Here is a 21,534-nt window from a genome sequence, read left to right on the forward strand (position 1 = left end):
AGGCCGGGTGAGGCAGCTGATCTCGACCTCATCGGGACTGTTACGCCAAACGCTGTGGATGTGGGTCTGGAAGTCCGACCCTGGTGGAGCCAACAGATCCGTTCCCGACAGACTGGTTTCTCACCCCCACCGGCATAAGTACAAAATGACAGCACAAATTATGCTTTTTATTCAACTCGGAAACAATCCATGCAATGTACTCACTCTGCCTCTTTCTACTTGAGTGGTTAGCATCACAACCAGAGAGGATCCTTGTTCCCAAGTCATCTGCCAAAAATCTGGACAAGTATTGGGCAAGGGCCCCTGACAAGCGATGTACTGATTTATTATACTGGAAGAAGGGATTTCCATCTGGAAAAATGTAACATGTCTAAATTAATGCTGATAATATTACGCACTCTGGTCCAAGTTCATCGTTAGAATGTGAAGTATTTGTTCTGTGCCATGTAAGAACAGATACTCAAAAGGAAAAAGCAATCAATTAAAAACTCTTATATTGCACAATGGACAAAACTCAAAACATCCAAACCAAATGAGATTAAAGAAGCCTTAAAATGATTCCATCATGCCATTCAGAAATAAATATCTATAGAGTGAAAGGAGGAAGATTTAGTAGGAACCCGATGGGCAGTTTTTTCACATATAGGGTTGAACAAATATGGAATGAACTGCCAAAGGAACTGTTAGGTACTATATAGAACAGCAGGTACTATAACATTTAAAATACATTTGGACATAAATAGAAACGGTTTAGAGGGAATGTTTAAGAAGGAACTGCAGATGCTGGAAAATCGAAGGTAGACAAAAATGCTGGAGAAACTCAGCGGATGCGGCAGCATCTATAGAGCAAAGGGTTTCTGTCTGAAGAAGGGTTTTGGCCCAAAACGTTGCCTATCTCCTTCGCTCCATAGATGCTGCCACACCCGCTGAGTTTCTTCAGCACTTTTGTCTACGTTTTAGAGGGATATGGGTCAAACACAGGAAAGTAAGATTACCATAGATGGATATCCTGGTCAACACTGTATCACACTATGACTTTATAACAGTTCTAACAAGAACTTTTAGGATTCATAGAGTACTAAGAAGATAATACTTCTTGGTGGGGAACTGCAAGACATGTTCTTGTAATTTATGGGCAAGATTTTAAAACGCTGTATCATTGGTAAATGTACTGCTCATTAGCTTGATATATATTGTACATAGCTTCTTCACAATGGCTTATTGCGATGTAGAATACAATTTCAAGAGGACACAGCTACTTACATTTATATAATTTGCATTGATGTAGTCATCAGTACCCATTAGAATAACCCGTGTTGCATCATCTGCAAGGAAAACAAAGAGGTTGGTAATTCAGGCAATGGGATATTTAGACTTAATTCAATAAAATTATTTAATACCACAATTGTGATATAATAGAATTGATAAATTGTTAAAACAGAATGAAAACGTTGTATAAAATACAGAAAAAATGCTCCAAATATTTGGAGTTATAACCCTTGACAGTCTGACAATAAATAAAAAAGATGCACAATGCTGACTATTTATTTGCCTGGACATTTTGGAAAATGATTATCATTATCATGTATTTTGTTGATCTTCAGTATTGACTGCCAGCCCTGTATCAACCCCATCCCATTCTGTCCCATCACATGACTTTAATTGCCCAGCAGCTTGGAATGAAATGAGGGTTGGAGGGAGAGAGGGGTCAGGGGCAGAAAAATAAGTGATTAGTAGGGCCCTAGGTGGTACGGTTAATATTGATGAAGGTGGACAAGATGGCCCAAAATGGTCATGTATTGAGTGGAAAGCATTTGTTGCGTACCAGCGGAAAGATAATACGTGATTATGATCGAGCCATCCACAGCGTACAAAGTGAAAAGGGAATAGCATAGTTAAAGTAAGAAATTAGGTATGTTACAAAACCTACCTGAATCGTCATTGGGAATCTGCCCTCAGCCATGTCGGCGATTTTGGCGCTGTTTGGAGGGGGCGGGTTTAAAACGCGATTTTTACTAGGCTGTACTAATCGCACATGTTCAGCCTAGTAAATCATTAACGAAAAATCGCTGCAAGACCCGGTCGCAAAAGGTATTATTAGTTTTATAGGCCTCGATAATATAGTTATAATAGTTTTAAAATTACTCTCTGATTTCGCAACCTCTCGCAGCCCCAGGGTTTTATAAAGCAAACAATTAAAGGTATGTACCTTATTTTTACATTAAATGGGGCATATATATAACCCTGAATGTCAAGTTATCTATAACGAATAGTTCATTTTGGGCTTTTTATAACCCGCAGTATTTTTCTCGGCATTTGAGGGCACTAATCCAGCGCTATGTCAACGTTCTAAACCAGTGCGTTCCACATGAACCCACTAGAAAGCCGATTTAAATGGGCATTTATTTACAGCAATTGAACACTAAATTCCTTCCATTTGGCCTATAAATTAATGTAAATTAGATATAAAAATCATGTTATATTGTGAATTATTTGTGAATAATCTTTGGACACTTAGGCTATTTAAAAATGTTAATTTTTCCTTAAGAAATGGGCGTTTGACTATCCAAGATCACAGCTTTTTTGTAATGTCCATTGAAAATCAATAGGGAACAAGATGCTAATTTCCGAGTATGAAAATGGTCATAATTTTTTTAATACTTGAGATATGAAAGTGAATTTGGTGTCAAATTAAACTTATTGTTATGCTTTATCTGATGGGATAAATTGCAGACTTGATTTTTTAAATCTCAAAATTTTGTAACATTGCTAAAGAAATGCTGTTATTGGAGCAGAGATTTAAAAAAGAGTGGATCGATTGTAAGGCGCGATTGCAGATCCACCTATGCCTAGCACACCAAGAGTCGCCGGGCTTGGGATCTCTTGGATAGAGATGGTTTAGATAGAAATTAGTTTTGATACACAAAGTTGCTTTTGGTGCCTCCTAGTAGGATAAAGCTATGGTAGTCTGAGGGCTAAAACAGCCATCTCAGAATAGAATAGCATGTTTAGTTTCAACCAACACCTGGACATGACTACATACAAAGGTGGTTAATTTAAGAGGTCAAGAATAAGGCCCTAAGTGATGGGGTCTATTGATTAAACGTATGGAAGGTCCTTGAATGTGCTCAAGACCAATCATTTCTATGCTGCTCGATACCAGTTTAGCTCAGTACAGATAACTGGGAGGCTACACTGTTGAGGTGGAAAGTGGAAGTGAACTGTGGTAATTAAAAGGCCTGTCCCACTTGTGCGTCATTTGCGCGTCAAGCAGGTGGCGCGCGGAGATTTTGTGAATCCCAAAATCCTGGGGCGCGGCGCGCAACTGCCTACGCCACGTCTCACCATGCGCTCCTCACTTGCACGTCGCGACGCACGCCTCGTGTCACGCAAATGATGTCGCGTAAATGACGCGCAAATAACGCCCAAGTGGGATAGGCCCTTAATAGTCCAACTATGATGGTAGATAGACCCGCATTATGCTCTAGAACATTGTTTCACCTCACATGAGAAGAACAGGAAGAAATAGGAGGGAAATAGATTACAGAAACACTGTCACATAGATTGAAAGGACAGTTTCAGTGTTGGAAATGTTTATAGATGATAAAATCAGAACAAGTGGTAGTTCCACTTCTTCCAAGCTAAGAAATGACCTACAATGCATTTTCAGATGACGCGTTAGAAATATTTGCTCAAATGTAATAAATTCATAGTACCTTATTTGCAAGGTGAAAGAGAACAAAGAAAAAGTTCTAAAAATGATTTTGCTGTGTATAAGCAGTCTGTGACAAAATTCTGCAAGATTAAGGGATTTGCTGATGTGTTGCAGAACAGAAGCACTTTGTCGTCCTTAGAGATTACAAAAATAAAAAACGGATTGTGATACAAAACCATAAAAGCCTACACTATTACAAGATTTTGTCGATTATAAATTCCTTGATTGAACCATTGCCATAAAAAAAAAAGCTTTACTTACAAGGTGAGATGTCTCTGTATCTGTTTTTGGAAATATTGTGAGGTAACTTGGCACACAACATTGTCATACCAGGCTTTTTTCTATACAGTTGCTAAAAAAAAAAGAAAATGTTTATTTTCAATGATGACAAAGGAACATAACTTGCTGGACAAAAAACCCCCCACGATAAACCTAATGTACATTTACAATTCAGGTCCAATGATAAGGTACTTGACAAAGCATGAAAGGAGCAATTTGCACAAGCTTACTTTAAATACCAATAGTTTAGGTGAACACTTCAGGCAATTCAAATGGAAGATGTAGTTTTCTCTGAACAAATGCTGCATTTTCTTAGATGAATGAATTAGATGTTACTCAGTTTGCTGTATGTTCAGGTGGTTATTAAATATGTCACGATGTTAGGGAAGTCCAGGACAAGGGGTCACAGCTTAAGGATAAAGGGGAAATCCTTTAAAACCGAGATGAGAAGAACTTTTTTCACACAGAGAGTGGTGAATCTCTGGAACTCTCTGCCACAGAGGGTAGTTGAGGCCAGTTCATTGGCTATATTTAAGAGGGAGTTAGATGTGGCCCTTGTGGCTAAGGGGATCAGGGGGTATGGAGAGAAGGCAGGTACGGGATACTGAGTTGGATGATCAGCCATGATCATATTGAATGGCGGTGCAGGCTCGAAGGGCCGAATGGCCTACTCCTGCACCTAATTTCTATGTTTCTATGTCACTCCACTTGCAAATTGTTATTCATTATCCTAACAACTTCGATAATTATAACTGCCCATTCTTTCAAAATCATGAATAACGTCGGTGGAGTCACGTTGGTGGAAAATAACTATTTATCCTCATTTAACTATTTATCGCTAACTAGTCATAAATCTAAAGGTAAATAGCGAAATAACAGAGGCGACACAAACAAAGAATTTTTATAATGTGGAATTCATAAAGAGGAATGTGGAGCAGACTCAATAAATTCAAACTAGCTGAAAACTTGGAGGAAAGTTAAGGAAAAGTAAAGGGAAAGAACAGAGGAGTTGGATTAATTGGTTAAATAGCACAGGCAAAAAAGATCAAATGGCCTCCATCTCCACCACAATTATTTATCAACTGACCTTATAACACAGCCAATTTTTCAGAGATTGCCGTGCATGCATGTTATATTACTTGTATTGATTCAAATCATAATTTGGGAAACAGGCCCTTCGGTCCAACATGCCCACACTGACCAGCATGTCCAATCTACAATAGTCCCACTTGCCTGTATTTGGCCCATCTATCCCTCCAAACGTATCCTTGTTCATCAGTCAATGAAAGTAAGCATGCAGGTACAGCAGGCAGTGAAGAAAGCAAATGGCATGTTGGCCTTTATAACAAGAGGAGTTGAGTATAGGAGCAAAAAGGTCCTTCTGCAGTTGTAGAGGACCCTGGTGAGACCATACCTGGAGTATTGTGTGCAATTTTGGTCCCCTAATTTGAGGAAGGACATTCTTGCTATTGAGGGAGTGCAGCGTGGGTTTGCAAGATTAATTCCCGGGATGGCGGGACTGTCAAATGCTGAGAGAATGGAGCGGCTGGGCTTGTATACTCTGGAGTTTAGAAGGATGAGAGGGATATCTCATATAAAATTATTAAAGGTTTGGACACGCTAGAGGCAGGAAACATGTTCCCAATGTTGGGGGAGTCCAGAACCAGGGGCCACTGTTTAAGAATAAGGGGTAAGCCATTTAGAATGGAGATGAGGAAACACTTTATCCACACAGAGAGTTGTGAGACTGTGGAATTCTCTGCCTCAGAGGGCGGTGGAGGCCGGTTCTCTGGATACTTTCAAGAGAGAGCTAGATCGGCCTCTTAAGGAGAGCGGAGTCAGGGGATATGGGGAGACGGCAGGAACGGGGTACTGATTTGGGATGATCAGCCATGATCACATTGAATGGCGATGCTGGCTCGAAGGGCAAATGGCCTACTCCTGCACCTATTGTCTATCCAGGTACCTGTCCCGGTGTTTCTTAAACATTGCGATAGTACTTGCCTCAACTATCTCATCCGGCAGCTCATTCCACAAAGTGTGAAAAGGTATGTTTAAATAAACTTTATACATTTTAATGCTGAAATCGCTTCTTACATCAAACTGCGCAAGAATTGTTCCAGTCTCAAGACCATCCCGCAAATGTATCATCGACTCTCTTAAGGCATCATCATCCTGGTGGGTTACATCCAAAGGAGACTTCTCTGGAATATACTGAAAATCAGGTTCACTTTCTGCCTTCTCTTCCACAACATCATAAACAGCTGAGAAGACACGTTTCACACAATTACTTAATGGACTTCGACAACAATGTTTATATAGTACTTGGGCGAAATAGGGGTCAGAAAGCTCAATCACACATTCCAAATATTAAAAATCCTTCGAGCTCGAACAGAGGTTAATCTGCTACATACAAAGATGCAATCACATTTCTGAAGATCCACACTTACCATTTGGCCGAACTAGTAATAATAGTTCTTCAGAGAGAATCTCACAGCTGGCTTTGATGAACGCGACAACCTGGTCATGTGTGTAATCGGATATATCCCTACCATTGATCAGTACAACCTGATCACCCTCATTGAGCCGTGGGACGCAAGTGTCAGCCTTGGGAAGAAAAATGACAAAAAAAATTAATAGCCATTAAATATTGGTAAATATTGCCACATTCTACAGTGAACAGACTACCACACTAATTTAGTGCTAGTTTTACAGCAGAGCTTAAATTCAGCAAAATCCTCGCTTACAAAATTTAGTGAACCAGAATCTGGTTGGATTCTTCAGCTTCCACGTATAGATTTGAGGGGGGGGTTCAGCAAGTTCACTGGTGGCTTAAAAAAATGTGTATGTAGCACTTTCAAATTTACTAAGATGTCCCACAGTTATCTTTACCTAACTATGATTTGAGACATGGTGGTTGATTTGCTCTTCTCAAGGGTTGTAAGACTGTGACCAGTGACCAGTAACCAGCAAATTATAAATTACAAAAAATTAGGATAAATTATGGTTAATAGATCAGATTTTCAGTATAAAATTAATCTGGTGAAATCAGCAAGATATTTTCATATTGCATGCAAAATATAGTAGGACTAACAATGAATCACACTTGCATTACTGTAGTGAGTCTATAGATTGTGCACCTAGGTTGTATAATGAGATTCAAACCTGTAATACATTGCTGCTTCTTCGATACACTGGAGAACCACAAATTTCTCAAATGTTTCATATACTATGTTTACATGCAATATCAAGGCAATTTAATTGGGACTCTCATTAGCAGAGATTTAAGAGCCAGAGTTTTCATTTTTTATTAGCCCTTTACATTGTTTCCTGGCTTTTTGCAACTTGTGATTCATCAAATATTGCCCTTTTTCTCCCAAAATTTATTGAAGGTGGTTGGGTGAAAAATATTAAAATGTTGCAAGCTGTAAGTGAGATTTATTCTTTTAGACGAACTGTACTGAAAATGCCACAATTGCCACAGAAACATCTTCCAGAGCAACGTCTATTCTCAATTGTTGCTGACCTATACTCAATCGTTGCTGACCTAAGACTCGTGGTAAAAAAATCAGGATACTTAAACAGGTCTAGACTGTGCAAAGATTTCCTTACATGAAGAAGAAAGCTAGTGGGTTTTATGAAAATGCAATAGTTTCATTGCGGACAATGTTGATAATTTATTATTCCAGATTTTTTAGTAATTAAGTTTAATTGCTCCACTGCTGCGGCAGAATCAAAATTGTATATTCTGATCAGCGGTCAAGGTCCCTGAATGCTACTGCTGTTACTGTGTCACCCATACCGAATATTACTTCATATGAATCTTTCTGCAGCATTACTTACGGGTGTTCCAGGTGCCACTCGCGATACTATTACGGGCATTTTCTGATCAATGCCTCCCTATGAGAAATTAAAAAGATGAATGAATAATACATTTTTAAGGAACAATTTAGTACAATTTGATAGCACATATTGCTAATAGCTAATTAAACCACTGCAATTAACAGAGCCTACTGACAAGATTCCACTGATCAGTAATGGATTGTTATCGAGATATTGTTAAATGTAGCAAATCAAAATGTCATATGTCAATTTCTGCTGATGAGAAAACTTTACAAATGTGGATCTACTGTAGATGGGACCATGCTGTTCATTGTTTAAAATCAATAACTTCCACAACTCTCCTTTTATACAAGTCAACTCAAGATAGCTCAGAATTACCCAAGACTAGTTAATGTTCATCATCATTTAAAAGGTTCGGTAAACCTTTCTTTAACCATCCTTCAATCAGCTTTGAGTAATATAGTTTTAGTTTAGTTTATTATTGTCACAGGTACCAAGGTCCAGTGAAAAGCTTTTTTGTCACTTATTGTATTGTATTGTATATCTTTATTGTCATTTCCTGAGTATTCGCATACCCAGAGGAAACAAAAAAACGTTGCTCAACCAGTGTCCATTCAGTGTGCATGGAAAAATAAATAGAAATAAAAAATACATGTATCATGAACAAATTTAACACTCTACTAAACATTCAACAGCCGTTCCGACCAGCAGCGGCACAACAGTGGCTCTGCTGCAGTGTGGGGGTTTGTGCGCGATACTTGGCAGGGGGCAAAGTCCATTTAACAGTCTTATAGCCTGTGGGAAGAAGCTTAGGAGCATCCTGCTGGTTTTGCAGCTAATGCTCCTGTACCTCTTCCCAGATGGGAGGATGGAGAAAATGTCATGCGATGGGTGGTAAGGGTCTTTGATGATGGAGATGGCTCTGTTGATACATCTCTTCCTGTATATGTCCAGCAGGAAGGGGGGTGGAGCACCAATAATCCTGCTTGTGGTCTTCACTATCCTGTGACTGGTTGGGCCGTTCGACGCCTTGCAGCTCCCGAACCAGGAAGTGATGCCGTAGGTCAGTGTGCTCTCGACAGTCCCCCTATAAAAAGTCCGTAGGTGTGTAGTGGGGAGGCCTGCTTTACGTAGTCTTCGGAGAGGGTGAAGTCGCTGCTGGGCTCTCTTGACCAGAGCTGTGGTGTTGGCCGTGGACGTCAGGTCATCAGACAGATGTAGTCCTAGGAACTTCATGCTGCTGACCCTTTCCACATCAGCTCCGTCGATGTGCAGAGGTGTATGGTTTTGTTTTCCCCGCCCCTCCTGAAGTCAACCACCATCTCCTTAGTTTTTCCCACGTTAAGAATGAGGTTGTGGGATTTGCACCAACCTGTGAGCAGCTCCACCTCCCTCCTGTACGCCGATTCATCATTGTCACGGATGAGACCCACCACTGTTGTGTCATCAGCGAACTTGTTGATGAAGTTGTTATTTAGTCTGGCAGTACAGTCGTGTGTCAGCAGACTAAACAGAAGGGGGCTTAGGACACAGCCTTGGGGTGAGCCAGTGCTCACGGCTATGGTTTTTGATGTCCTACTGCCCACCCTGACTGTCTGCTGCCGTTGCGACAGAAAGTTCAGGACCCAGTTGCATGTGCCAGCATCAACCCCCAATAGCTCCAACTCCTCCACCAGCTGCTGCGGAATGATTGTATTGAAAGCAGAGCTGAAGTCTATGAAGAGGATCCTGGCATAGGTATTTTTCCGATCGAGATGTGACAATACGAGGTTCAGTGTTGTTGAGACTGCGTCCTCTGTGGATCGGTTGGCTCTGTAGGCGAACTGCAGTGGGTCTAGGTCGGCAAGTAGATTATAATATTTCCTTCTACACCAATTCCTACAAATAATTCCTACTGAAAAATGATTTCAGAATAGGTGAAGCACATTGTTTGCAAATACAAAACGTCTTACCTTAACATTGAAACCAAATCTCCCATTCTCATCTGCTTTCATTCTTATCAGAACTAGATTGTCGTGAGGAACTATACCATTCGGCTGCAAAAAAAGAGGCGTTAAAAGTAAATATTTCTAAACATATGAGATTTTTCTGAAACATTACAAGGTTAAGAAGTAATGGCAGAATGCTCATCGCTGGAGATCCAATGGACAAAATCAGGTAAAATAAAAAGTACTATTTGAGAATCAAGATTCTCCATCTTATTTTCTGTGAAAATAAGCTAAAACTCTTTCCAAGACAGTCACAAAATGCCAGAGTGACTCTGTGGGACAGACAACATTGCTGCAGAGAAGGAATGGGTGATGTTTTGGATCAAGACCCCCATTCCTTCTCTCCAGAAATGATGCTTGTCTCGCTGAGTTATTCCAGCATTTTGTGTCTATCTTCGATTTAAACCAGCATCTGCAGTTTTTTTCCTACACATAAACCTCTTTCCTGTTTCATTTTTCATATCTACAGGCTTTTACAAAAAGGATAAATCGAAGTAACTAGGTATGATTTTCCTATATACCTTGAGTCACCTCCTGACTTCTAGGGTCATTTACCGCTATTTATTCAATTTTAAACAAAAGATCAGATAACAAAATACAACAGACATGTGCCGAGGAAGAAGGGTCCCAATCCGAAATGTCACCTATTCCTTTACTCCAGAGATGCTGCCTGACCCACTGAGTTACTCCAGCATTTTGTGTCTATCTACAAGTGTTTAAATTGTCAGATGCACTGGGAATAGAATAATGCAATTCTTATTTGCATAGATGATCTCCTGAGATGCCCCCTGATTCACTGGGCTACTCCAGCGCTCTCTTCAGATATGGATGTATAGCCACTGAACAATATGAAGTACCCATTTAAAATATAAATAACTTCTCGACAAGGATGCCAAATGACTGGATGCAAAATAACAATTCACTGGATTTGAGAATCATTCAACAGACATGTTTCGGCTTCTTTCAGGGAATCTGTGCTCTACACCAGTTATTTTCAAGTCTCTATGGGTGCTTCTTCATTGATGCAATAGTTAATTTGGAAACGGAATCAACAAGAGGCTCGGATACATGCACGTTTGGTATTTTTCTTCTATTTGCCTTCTCTTTAAATAGCTGAACATAGCATTTTATCCACAGGATGCAGCCACATTGAAGCCAAAAGTCCATGTCCATGGGTTTGAGAGATAAAATGTGATATATTCTGATCAGAAGTAATTTTCATTTTCAATATTCTCTGGCCTCAAATAAGTCAGTTGATATTATCTCAAGATTGACTACAGAATAAAATGCTACAGAAACAAGTTTCTCAAATGTAAACAGGGTTTTTCAATAAACCCCTTTTAAAACTGCTCAACAGTGCCTATAATTTCTATAATTTAAAAAGAACGAGACAATATGAAATCAAACCAGGAATAAGCTATTTAGCCATTGTGCTTGCTCCACTATTCAGGACTGATACTTTACCTCAGTACTTTTCTCTGTGCTAACCCCATTTCCTTGATTTCCTTAATAGTTACAAATCTATTAATCTCCATCTTAAATATATATACAATAGACAATAGGTGCAGGAGTAGGCCATTTGGCCCTTCGAGCCAGCACCTCCATTCAATATGATCATGGCTGATCATCCACAATCAGTACCCCATTCCTGCTTTCTCCCCATATCTCTTGACTCCGCTATCTTTAAGAGCACTATCTAGCTCTCTCTTGAAAGCATCCAGAGAACTGGCCTCCACCGCCCTTTGAGGCAGAGAATTCCACAGACTCACAACTCTGTGTGAAAAAGTTTTTCCTCAACTCCGTTCTAAATGGCTTACCCCTTATTCTTAAACTGTAGCCCCTGGTTCTGGACTCCCCCAACATCTGGAACATGTTTCCTGCCTCCAGCGTGTCCAAACCCTTAATAATCTTACATGTTTCAATAAGATCCCCTCTCATCCTTCTAAATTCCAGAGTGTACAAGCCCAGCCGCTCCATAGTGTCAACATATGACAGTCCTGCCATCCTGGGAATTAACCTGGTGAACCTACACTGAACTCCCTCAACAGCAAGAATAGTGACCAATAGACCTTTTTGGAAAATTCCCAAGGATACACTGCATTTTTAGTTCACGAGAGTTCCTCATAACTCTGTCCTGAATGACCGATCCATTATTTTGAGTGAGACACGTGGTTTTAGATAACCCAGCAAGTTGAGATCATCCCTGCACCAAAACCGTCTACGACACTTCAGAATTTTGTTTCACAAGATCACCTTTCATATTAACAATACCCTCGAAAGCATCGGCTGGTGCCCCTTCCCGAGGAATCAATCTGTTGAACCTTGTTGCATTCCTGCTACTTAAGGGAATCACATCAGTCCAAAATATTCCAGGTCCTGGGCAAAAAAACATCTGTTCTTGCAAATGCAAATAAGCTATTGACCTCCCAACTGCTTGCTTTACATTCATGTTTATACGATTCATGTACACAGACAATAGGTTACACTGAATATCGACACCTTTCATTCTTTCATGCACGAGTTAATGCATGCTGTTAGCTTTGTTCTGACTTTCCTTTTCAACTTAAATTCTTGAATAATAAAAGAATGGTGGAGGTTGCAGGAGAGACCCGACAGAAGTATATAAAATTATGAGAAGCATAAATAGGGTACGCAGAATCTTTTTCCAAGGATGGGAAAATACTAGAGGGCATAGCTTTGAGGGTGAGGGGATAAAGTTTAAAGGAGGATGTCAGGGTGGTGGTTGAAACAGACACATTAGTGGCATTTAAGACTTTTGGATAGGCTAATGGATATGCAGGGAACGGAGGGATTTGGGTAGATTAGTCATGGCCTTGGCATCATGTTCAGCACAGAGGTTTAGAGTGGTCTTGATAGAGAGCATACAGACAGTAGAGGGAAACTATTCCAAGAGAAGGGTCAAATCCAAGGATATAGAATAGGTGATTCGCAAAAAATCAAAAATGAGAAAAACATTTTATAAAGTATAGCAAGTAGTTCTGAATGTACTGCTCTGGGTAATAGTGAAGACAGAGGCAATTGCAGAATTCAAGAGAGCTAGATAGGAATCTATAAGGAAATCCAGCGTGTGGCTATAGGGGTGGGAGAATGGTACAAACTAGAATTCTCTGGATGGTCTACATTCATGCTGTAACTTGAGAGTTTGTAAAATGCTGTATTCAAACATTACTCACTGTCGATTTTTCAGATGCGAGTGGAACATCCAAGAAGTCGTGGTAGTGGGTGCCCAGTTCCTGCTGGCAAGTGTTAGCCTGATGAGACAGGACTGTTGTATTTTTCTTTTGTTTAGGTGGCAATGCAGGTGGCTGCCCTTCTCCAGCCGTTTCCTGACAACTAGGAGAAAGTTAGTTTTAGTACGCTGCAATTTAAAATCGACGCCTCTCTGTTAGCATAGTTGAGTTGAGCAAAAAATATTTAATTGCTCTATCGGGATAGATACTTAACAAGGAGAGATTTATTGGTTGCATTCTCCATTTAGACCATGAATATTAAAGACAAGCTACAAAAACAAACATTTTGAAACAAAATTACAATGTTATAAAGGCTCCTGGGGTCATTCAACACACAAGGGCTAATAACACTCTTCCAGCCAAGGATGCAGACTCTTCCACAGCATATCTCCAGCAGTTTCCTTTCATCAGTGGTGGAAATGCAAAGCAGTATTCTGAAGATTGAGTCTCTTCCACAAATGATTTGGCTATGGACAGGTTTCACCTCCAAATAAGATGCATTATTGTAATGCCCTGTCCCACTTAGGAAACCTGAACGGAAACCTCTGGAGACTTTGCGCCCCACCCAAGGTTTCCGTCTGGTTCCCGGAGGTTGCAGGTAGTGGAAGCAGGTAGGGAGACAGACAAAAACCTCCGGGAACCGCACGAAAACCTTGGGTGGGGCGCAAAGTCTGCAGAGATTTCCGTTCAGGTTTCCTAAGTGGGACAGGGGCATTAGGAATTTGGTTTAGGAAATGCTGACAGAACAGACTTGGTATGTTGTGAACTTTGTAGCTGGGATTCCATGTGTGTCATTATCGGGGAGAGTGAACTTTTATGGATTTGAATTAGCTGCCAAACAAATCAACAGCCTTATTCTGTATGATGTTGAGCATCTTGAGCTTTGCTGGATCCGATTCTTGCCTTCTGGAAAGTGGAAAGATTTTGAAGAGCGAGGAATTGACCCATTATAGAATAATATTTGTGTAGCCACAGCACATGTGCGGTTGGATCATAATCTTCTCCCCAGCAATGAACAACATCTCCCGGGGGTTGATGGTGGAGGATTTGGCATGGTAATATATTTAAATGATGAGATATGCTTGGTGGAGATGGTCTTTGTGTGGCATGATAACTACCACAAATTAAAAGCATGAAACTTGTCCAGGTTTTGCCAGACAAAGACATTGTCTATTTTATTACCCGAGGGAGTTATGAATGGAGATGAATATTGTACTGTCAGCAAACCCCTCTATGTCTGGCAATGCTGGAAAGCCACTGGTGAAGTTGCAGCTGACTGAGCTTGGGACCTTTCCCTGAAGGAACTTGGATAGCTTATCCTTGGCCCGAGATGACTGGCATTGAGTAACCACAATTATTTTCCTTTCTGTTGAATGTGACCTCAGCCATTTAGTTTCCGTTGAATTCCACTTGTGTTTTAATGATAATGTCTGACATCAAAGCTGCATTTGATAAGGGCATAACTAACTTCAGCTCAAGCTTGGACCAAGGCTGTAATGTAGACCAGTGAACAGTGGTCCTGACGCAACCCAAACTGAACTGTTAGCGTGGAATTGTTACATTTCCAGAATAATACTTTAACCAATAATTCTACTGCTTGTTTTATCTGCAGAATTATGAATGGTTAGACGGCAGCTTACTTTGTTATGATAAAGTAGCAACTTCTGTGACACCCTGAACAAACTGCTCAATGACATACACAGTGCAGTGAGTGCATTAATTGAGCATGGTTATATTTATTTCCAGCATGAAATCACGTCAACAATTTATCGTATTAGCAAATTACATCCAGGGCCCCAAGTATTAAAATCAGTCCAATTGACTGGGTATGGATGTGCCAATTCTAATCAAAGCTGATTTCTATACATGATAAATCAAATTAGTGATACTTCTAGTTCAAGATTTAAAGCAAACATTTCACCTCAGTAAAAAGTACAGCCACCACTAAGTGAAATTAATTCAATTGAATTTAACTAGACTTACCATCTCAAACATCTCATTATCTTACAGAAACTGCAATTTAAATCCTGAACAAACTGCAGGAAAAGTAGCTTCAATTCAAAACATCTCCCATTACAATTTTGTGACAATTCAAATGTAACTATATGGAGAATTCTACCTCTATGTTATAAAGAGTTAACATGAAATTACTGTTCGCATGAGACAAGGTAAATTAAGAAACAAAATAAATGAATGAAGATTAAAAAAAAAAAAAAAATCAACCTCCAGTTTTGACTCTTGCCGATCACAGCAAAGACTCCAAAACCTAATAACTCGAAATGTCAAGATAGAGCTAAATCCCCTGAATAGATATCTCAAATAACAGATAAGAAACTTACGGAGATGATTCCAGAATAATACTGTTTGCTTGTGTGGAGGAAGGAGATTTGTGGTTAGCAAAGACTTCACTTGATGATACGTGCACTACGTGGTCAACCAAGTGACCTACAGATGAAGGTCTCAAACGACTTCCTTCCTGAGTGAAAGTTGCGCTCCGACTTTGGTCCAAAGATTTATTGGCAGTTTCAGTTACAGATACAAAGGAGAAAAACAGTAAATTAGATACACAACACCAGATTAGCGATCAAAACACATTTTCATTAATTCTCAATGACAATTATGTGACAATTTTAAACACTGGATAAAACCCCTCTCTGCTACCCTAACCTTCTCCAAAACCTCAACACTGCACATTGGTTTTGATTTATTGACCCATGTCATAGAGTCATACAGCATGGAAATAGGCCTTTTGGCTCAATGCGTCCATGCTGACAAAGCTGCACAATAGAAGCGAATACCATTTGCCTGCGTTTGGCCCATGTCCCTCTAAACCTTTCCTATCCATGTACCTGTCCAAGTGTTCTTTATCTGCCTGAATGACATCCTCTGGCAGCTAGTTTCATATAACAACCACCCTCTGGGTGAAGAGTTGTCTATTCCCCTCACTCCCATCATTGGGACATACGGAGATGCAATGAAAAGCTAATATTTGCATGCTATCTAAAAAAATCAAATCATACTACACACGTCAAGCCAAAAATAATATATTGTTACAGTACAATGTGTTATAAAGAAAAAAAGTCCAAGTCTGCAATGAGGTACAGTGCATTCAGAAAGTATTCAGACCCCTTCACTTTTTCCACATTTTGTTACGTTACAGCCTTATTCTAAAAAGGAGTAAACTCATTTTTTAAATCATGAATCTACACACAATACACCATAATAAAAAAATGAAAACAGGTGTTTAGAAATTTTTGCAAAGTAATTAAAAAGAAATAACTGAAATACCACATTTACATAAATAATCAGACCCTTTACTCAGTACTTTGTTGAGGCACCTTTGGCAGTGATTATAGCCTCAAGTATTCTTGGGTATGACGCTACAAGCTTGGCACACCTGTATTTGGGTAATTTTTCCCATTTCTCTGCAGATCCTCTCAAGCTTTATCAGGTTGGATGGGGAGCACTGATGCACAGCTATTTTCAGGTCCCTCCAGAGATGTTCGATCGGGTTCTGGCTGGGCCACTCAAGGGCATTCACAGATTTGTCACGAAGCCACTCCTGCGTTGTCTTGGCTGTGTGCTTAGGGTCGTTGTCCTGTTGGGAGGTGAACCTTTGCCCCAGTCTGAGGTCCAGAATGCTCTGAAGCAGGTTTTCATCAAGGATCTCTCCGTACTTTGCTCCATTCATCTTTCCATTGATCCTGACTAGTCTCCCTGTAAAACATCCCCACAGCATGATGCTGCCACCACCATGCTTCACCGTAGGTACGGTATTGGCCAGGTGATGAGCGGTGCATGGTTTGCTCCAGACGTGACGTTCGGCATTCAGGCCAAAGAGTTCAATCTTGGTTTAATCACACTGTATAATCTTGGTTCTCATGCCTTTTGGTAAACTCCAAGCATGTTTTTTACTGAGGAGTGGCTTCCGTCTGGCCACTCTACCATAAAGGCCTGATTGGTGGAGTGCTGCAGATATAGTTGTCCTTCTGGAAGGTTCTCCCATCTCCACAGAGGAACTCTGTCAGAGTGACCATCGGGTTCTTGGTCACCTCCCTGACCAAGGCCCTTCTCCCCCGATTGCTCAGTTTGGCCGGGCAGCCAGCTCTATTGGTGGTTCCAAAGTTCTTCCATTTAAGAATAACGGAGGCCACTATGCTCTTCGGGACCTGCAATGCTGCAGAAATTGTTTTATACTCTTCCCCAGATCTGTGTCTCGACACAATCCTGTCTTGGAGGTCTACGGACAATTCCCTTGTCGCCATGGCTTTGTTTTTGCTCTGACATGCACTGTCAACTGTGGGACATTACATAGAAAAGTGTGTGCTTTTCCAAATAATGTCCAATCAATTTAATTTACCACTGGTGGACTCCAATCAAGTTATAGAAACATCTCAAGGATAAACAATGGAAACAGGATGAACCTAAGTTCAATTTTGAGTGTCAAGGCAAAGGGTAAATGTAAATATAATATGTCAGTTATTTCTTTTTAATTACTTTGCAAAAATTTCTAAACATCTGTTTTCGCTTCTTCATTCCGGGGTATTGCGTGTAGATTGATGATAAAAAAAAAAGAATTTAATCCATTTTAAAATAAGGCTGTAACGTAACAAAATGTGGAAAAAGTGAAGGGGTCTGAACACTTTCTGAATGCACTGTAGACTGGAAGATTGGCATGCTGAACATATATAGTGCTTTTTATAACCCCAGGATATGAGAAAGCACCTCAACAATTACTTAAATTAATGTATATATGTATTTAACAGTGCAGCAATTCACACCGACTAATGGCCCTGTCCCACTGTACGAGTTCATTCAACTGCTCTCCCGAGTTTAAAAAAAAATCTTACTCGTGGTAAGCACGTAGAATGAACGTAGCGGGTACGTCGGAGCTCGGGGACGTCTCTTAGCGGCTCGTAACGCTAACGGCAGGTACTCGATAAACACGGTAAGCTCGGGAAGACTTGTGAAGATTTTTCAACATGTTGAAAAATGTCCACGAGAGCCCCAAGTACCGACAAGCGGCCATTATCATAAATCTCCGAATCAGGGCAAACTCGGGTGAACTCTTTGAATGAACTCCTACAGTGGGACAGGGCTTTAACGCCCAGTTCGGAGTAGAAATGTAGGTACTTAGCTGTTTTAAACAGCAGCAATATTACAGCTATATTTAAGAGGGAGTTAGGTGTGGCCCTTGTGGCTAAGGGGATCAGGGGGTATGGAGAGAAGGCAGGTATGGGATACTGAGTTGGATGCCATGATCATATTGAATGCAGGCTCGAAGGGCCGAATGGCCTACTCCTGCACCTAATTTCTATGTTTCTATGCATGATCGAAGATCTTTGCACCATTGCTGCAATCCACATGGAGTACAGTGGAACAGCCAAGTCTTTGAGATACCCAGCATCAAGGACCCACAGCAGCCTGGCCACCCTCCCATTTCACCCCCATCATTGGAAGGTGGAATTGGAATCTGAAAACTGTGACCAGCAGGTTCAACAATAGCTTATTTCCAACAACGAGACTTGAACACTGCATAACGCTAATCAATGAGCTATGGATTATCTTCTTTGCAATAAGGATTTTAGCTATTTTTGAACAAATATTGGGCTATTAAACTATTGATTTTTTTGGTTTATATATAAACTGGCCAACTATAGGTTGAAGATAAAAAAATAAAAGCCAAGTAATTCATGAAGTATTTCATTTTAACATGAAAAATATTTTAATTTGAAGCAATGTTCATTATTTAAAGTTGGGTTTATTGTCATGTGTACCAAAGTACAGTGAAAAGCTTTCATTTGCGTGTTATCCAATTCAGTCAGGTAATACCATACATTATTAAAGTTAAGCCAAACTCGTGCAATAGGTAGATATAGAATGTTTAAGAAAGAACTGCAGATGCTGGAAAAATCGAAGGAAGACAAAGATGCTGGAGAAATTCAGCGGGTGAGGCAGCATCTATAGAGCAAAGGAATATGTGATGTTTCGTGTCGAGACCCTTCTTCAGACTGGATGCAGAATATTTCTCACTATTGTGGCATAACAGATCCAATGTCCACAATGTGGAGGTGAATCAGACGATAGCTTAGCTCATGGAAGGAATTTAAGTAATCATGAAGTTGAGACAGGTAAATCAGGTGAAATTATCCACAATCTGGTTCTCAGATAGTTCATTAGCAAAACTGAACACAATACTCCAAATATGACCTCACCAACATCCTCACAACTATAACATAAGGTCCCAGCTTCTATACTGAATACCATGTCTGATGAAGCCCAGGAATCTTCTTGACAAATGTCTATACATGACGCTACTTTCAGAGAATTATGTCCCTGCACTCCTAGATCTCTCTGTTCCACAACACTCCTCAGGGCCGTGTCATTCTGTTACGTCCTGCATGGTTTGAATTTCCAAAATGCAACGCCTCACACTTATCTACTTTAAACTCCATTAACCATTCCTCAGCCCAATAGCCCAGCTGAGCAAGACCCTGCTGATAACCATCTTCTCTATCTATGATACTACCTACCTTAGTGCCCTATGCAAACTTAATAATCATGCCTTGTACAATCTCAGCCAAATCGTTGAAATAAACCATAAACAGCAACTGGCCCAATACCGATCACTGGGGCACACCAGTCACAGGCTCCAGTCCAAAAAACAACCTCGCACCATCATACTTTGCTTCCTTCCATGAAGCCATTTCTCTATCCAGTCAGCTAGCTCTCCCTAAATCCCATGCAATGTAACTCAGAGCGACCTACCTTACGGAACCTTATCAAATGGCTTGCTGAAGTCCATGTAGACGTCTACGGCTTTGCCCTCAACAATCTTTTTGGTTATTTTTTCAAAAAAGATATGATCCCCACAGTATAAAACTATACTGACTTTGTATCCAAATACATGTACATTTTATCTCTCAGATTCCTTTCTAGTAACTTGCCTATCACGGATGTTAGCCTCACTCTTCTATAGTTCACAGGGTTTCAGTTGCAGCCCCCTTATCTTCCCATCTACACTCCTTTTTGGATTCCACAATGATCTTCTCATCTCCACCCTTTTCCGTCTTTCGCAGAGATCGTTCCCTCCACTCCCCGTTGGATTGCAATCTTGTCGTGATCGGGGAGCTTGTGTGTCTCAGTGACCCCTAAAGCTATGCAGCGGGAGATTCGTCTTCTGTTAGGGTCTCCCATGCTGGACAGGTCGAAGGGTAGAGGCGAGACGAAGAGCGATCCACTGGTCCTCCAGGTTGGAGGTTGAGCACTGGGCTAACAAAACCCTGTCTTGTAAAACAAATATGTTATGGAAACAGCAACTGAAGGAATCAACACTACTGGGTGTGATGGACCCAGAACAGACAGGATTAGAGAACCTTCGTTGCTGCCCTACATGCCAGGAGGCATAATAGGCAGTAAGTAAGTAAGTTCCCTCCACAACTCCTTGGTTCACAAATCTCTTACCACCCAACCCATCCCATCTACTTTCCCCTGCAACCACAGGAGATTTAATGCTTGTCTTTATACCTTCTCCCTCAATTCCATCCAGTGACTCTAGCAGCCCTTCCAGGTACGACAGAGACATGCATCTACTTTAACCTTATCTACTGCATCCAGTGTTCCCAGTGTGGCCTCCTGTATATTGGCGAGACCAAGCGTAGACTCAAGAGGCTGCTTTGCCAAACACTGTGCTCGGTCCACTAACTACCAAGAGGCTGCCCTTTGCCACCTGCCAACAGTGAGGCAACACAGAGTCCACCAAGTTGGGCCTGAGTATAGAATCTGCCAGTTTAAAATTGTACCAACATTGGTGAGGCCCCTTCCCAGTGTGGTACAATTTTGACCTCTCTAGGAAGGATGTCAACAAAATAGAGGGTACCACCTACTAGAAGTGCCTGGGTTTCAGCAACTACACAGAGAAAGGTTGAACAAGTTAGGGCTTTATTCTTTGGAGCGCAGAAAGGTTAAGGGGGACTTGATAGGGTAAATGAAGACCTAGACAGAGTTGACGTGGAAAAGCTTTCCCACTGAGAGTAGGGAAGATTCAAACCAAGGGGACATGACATGAGAATTAAGGGACTGAAGTTTAGGGGTAACACTCACTCAGAGAGTGGTAGCGAGCTTCCAGTGAAGGTGGTGGAGGCAGGTTCGTTTTTATCATTTAAAAATAAATTGGATAGTTATATGGATGGGAAGGGAATGGAGGGTTATGGTCCGCAGGTATATGGGACTAGGGGAGATTATGTTTCGGCCTGACTAGAAGGGGTAGATGGCTGACGTGCTTGCACCATGGTTATAACACACAAAAACCGGAGAAACAGTCCGCTTGGCTACAAACACCTCCCTTTCCCCTCCCCGTTATCTACCCCAACACTCACCCGACTCCCCCCACCTCACTTCTTTCCCCTGAAACGTGGCTGACCTTGCACCAGTTTCTCCCTCCCCACCCTTCCTCCCC

General features: G+C 40.9%; 1 protein-coding gene across 5 annotated transcripts in view; it reads right to left on the minus strand.

Annotated features, from left to right (window-relative positions):
* The window catches only part of ptpn4a (protein tyrosine phosphatase non-receptor type 4a), a 168,806-nt gene that overhangs the window by 21,804 nt on the left and 125,468 nt on the right, over positions 1 to 21,534 (minus strand). For all 5 annotated transcript variants that reach the window (XM_055638753.1, XM_055638752.1, XM_055638754.1 and 2 more), the window contains 9 exons: positions 15,416 to 15,574; positions 13,020 to 13,179; positions 9,790 to 9,873; positions 7,838 to 7,894; positions 6,445 to 6,601; positions 6,092 to 6,258; positions 3,977 to 4,067; positions 1,264 to 1,325; positions 205 to 351 (listed from right to left, as the gene is read on the minus strand). In XM_055638753.1, the coding sequence (XP_055494728.1) occupies positions 205 to 351; positions 1,264 to 1,325; positions 3,977 to 4,067; positions 6,092 to 6,258; positions 6,445 to 6,601; positions 7,838 to 7,894; positions 9,790 to 9,873; positions 13,020 to 13,179; positions 15,416 to 15,574 (1,084 nt within the window). The remainder of the gene's footprint in view (positions 1 to 204; positions 352 to 1,263; positions 1,326 to 3,976; positions 4,068 to 6,091; positions 6,259 to 6,444; positions 6,602 to 7,837; positions 7,895 to 9,789; positions 9,874 to 13,019; positions 13,180 to 15,415; positions 15,575 to 21,534) is intronic.

This window comes from Leucoraja erinacea, chromosome 7 (genome assembly GCF_028641065.1).
Source record: "Leucoraja erinacea ecotype New England chromosome 7, Leri_hhj_1, whole genome shotgun sequence".
Lineage (NCBI taxonomy): Eukaryota > Metazoa > Chordata > Chondrichthyes > Rajiformes > Rajidae > Leucoraja > Leucoraja erinaceus.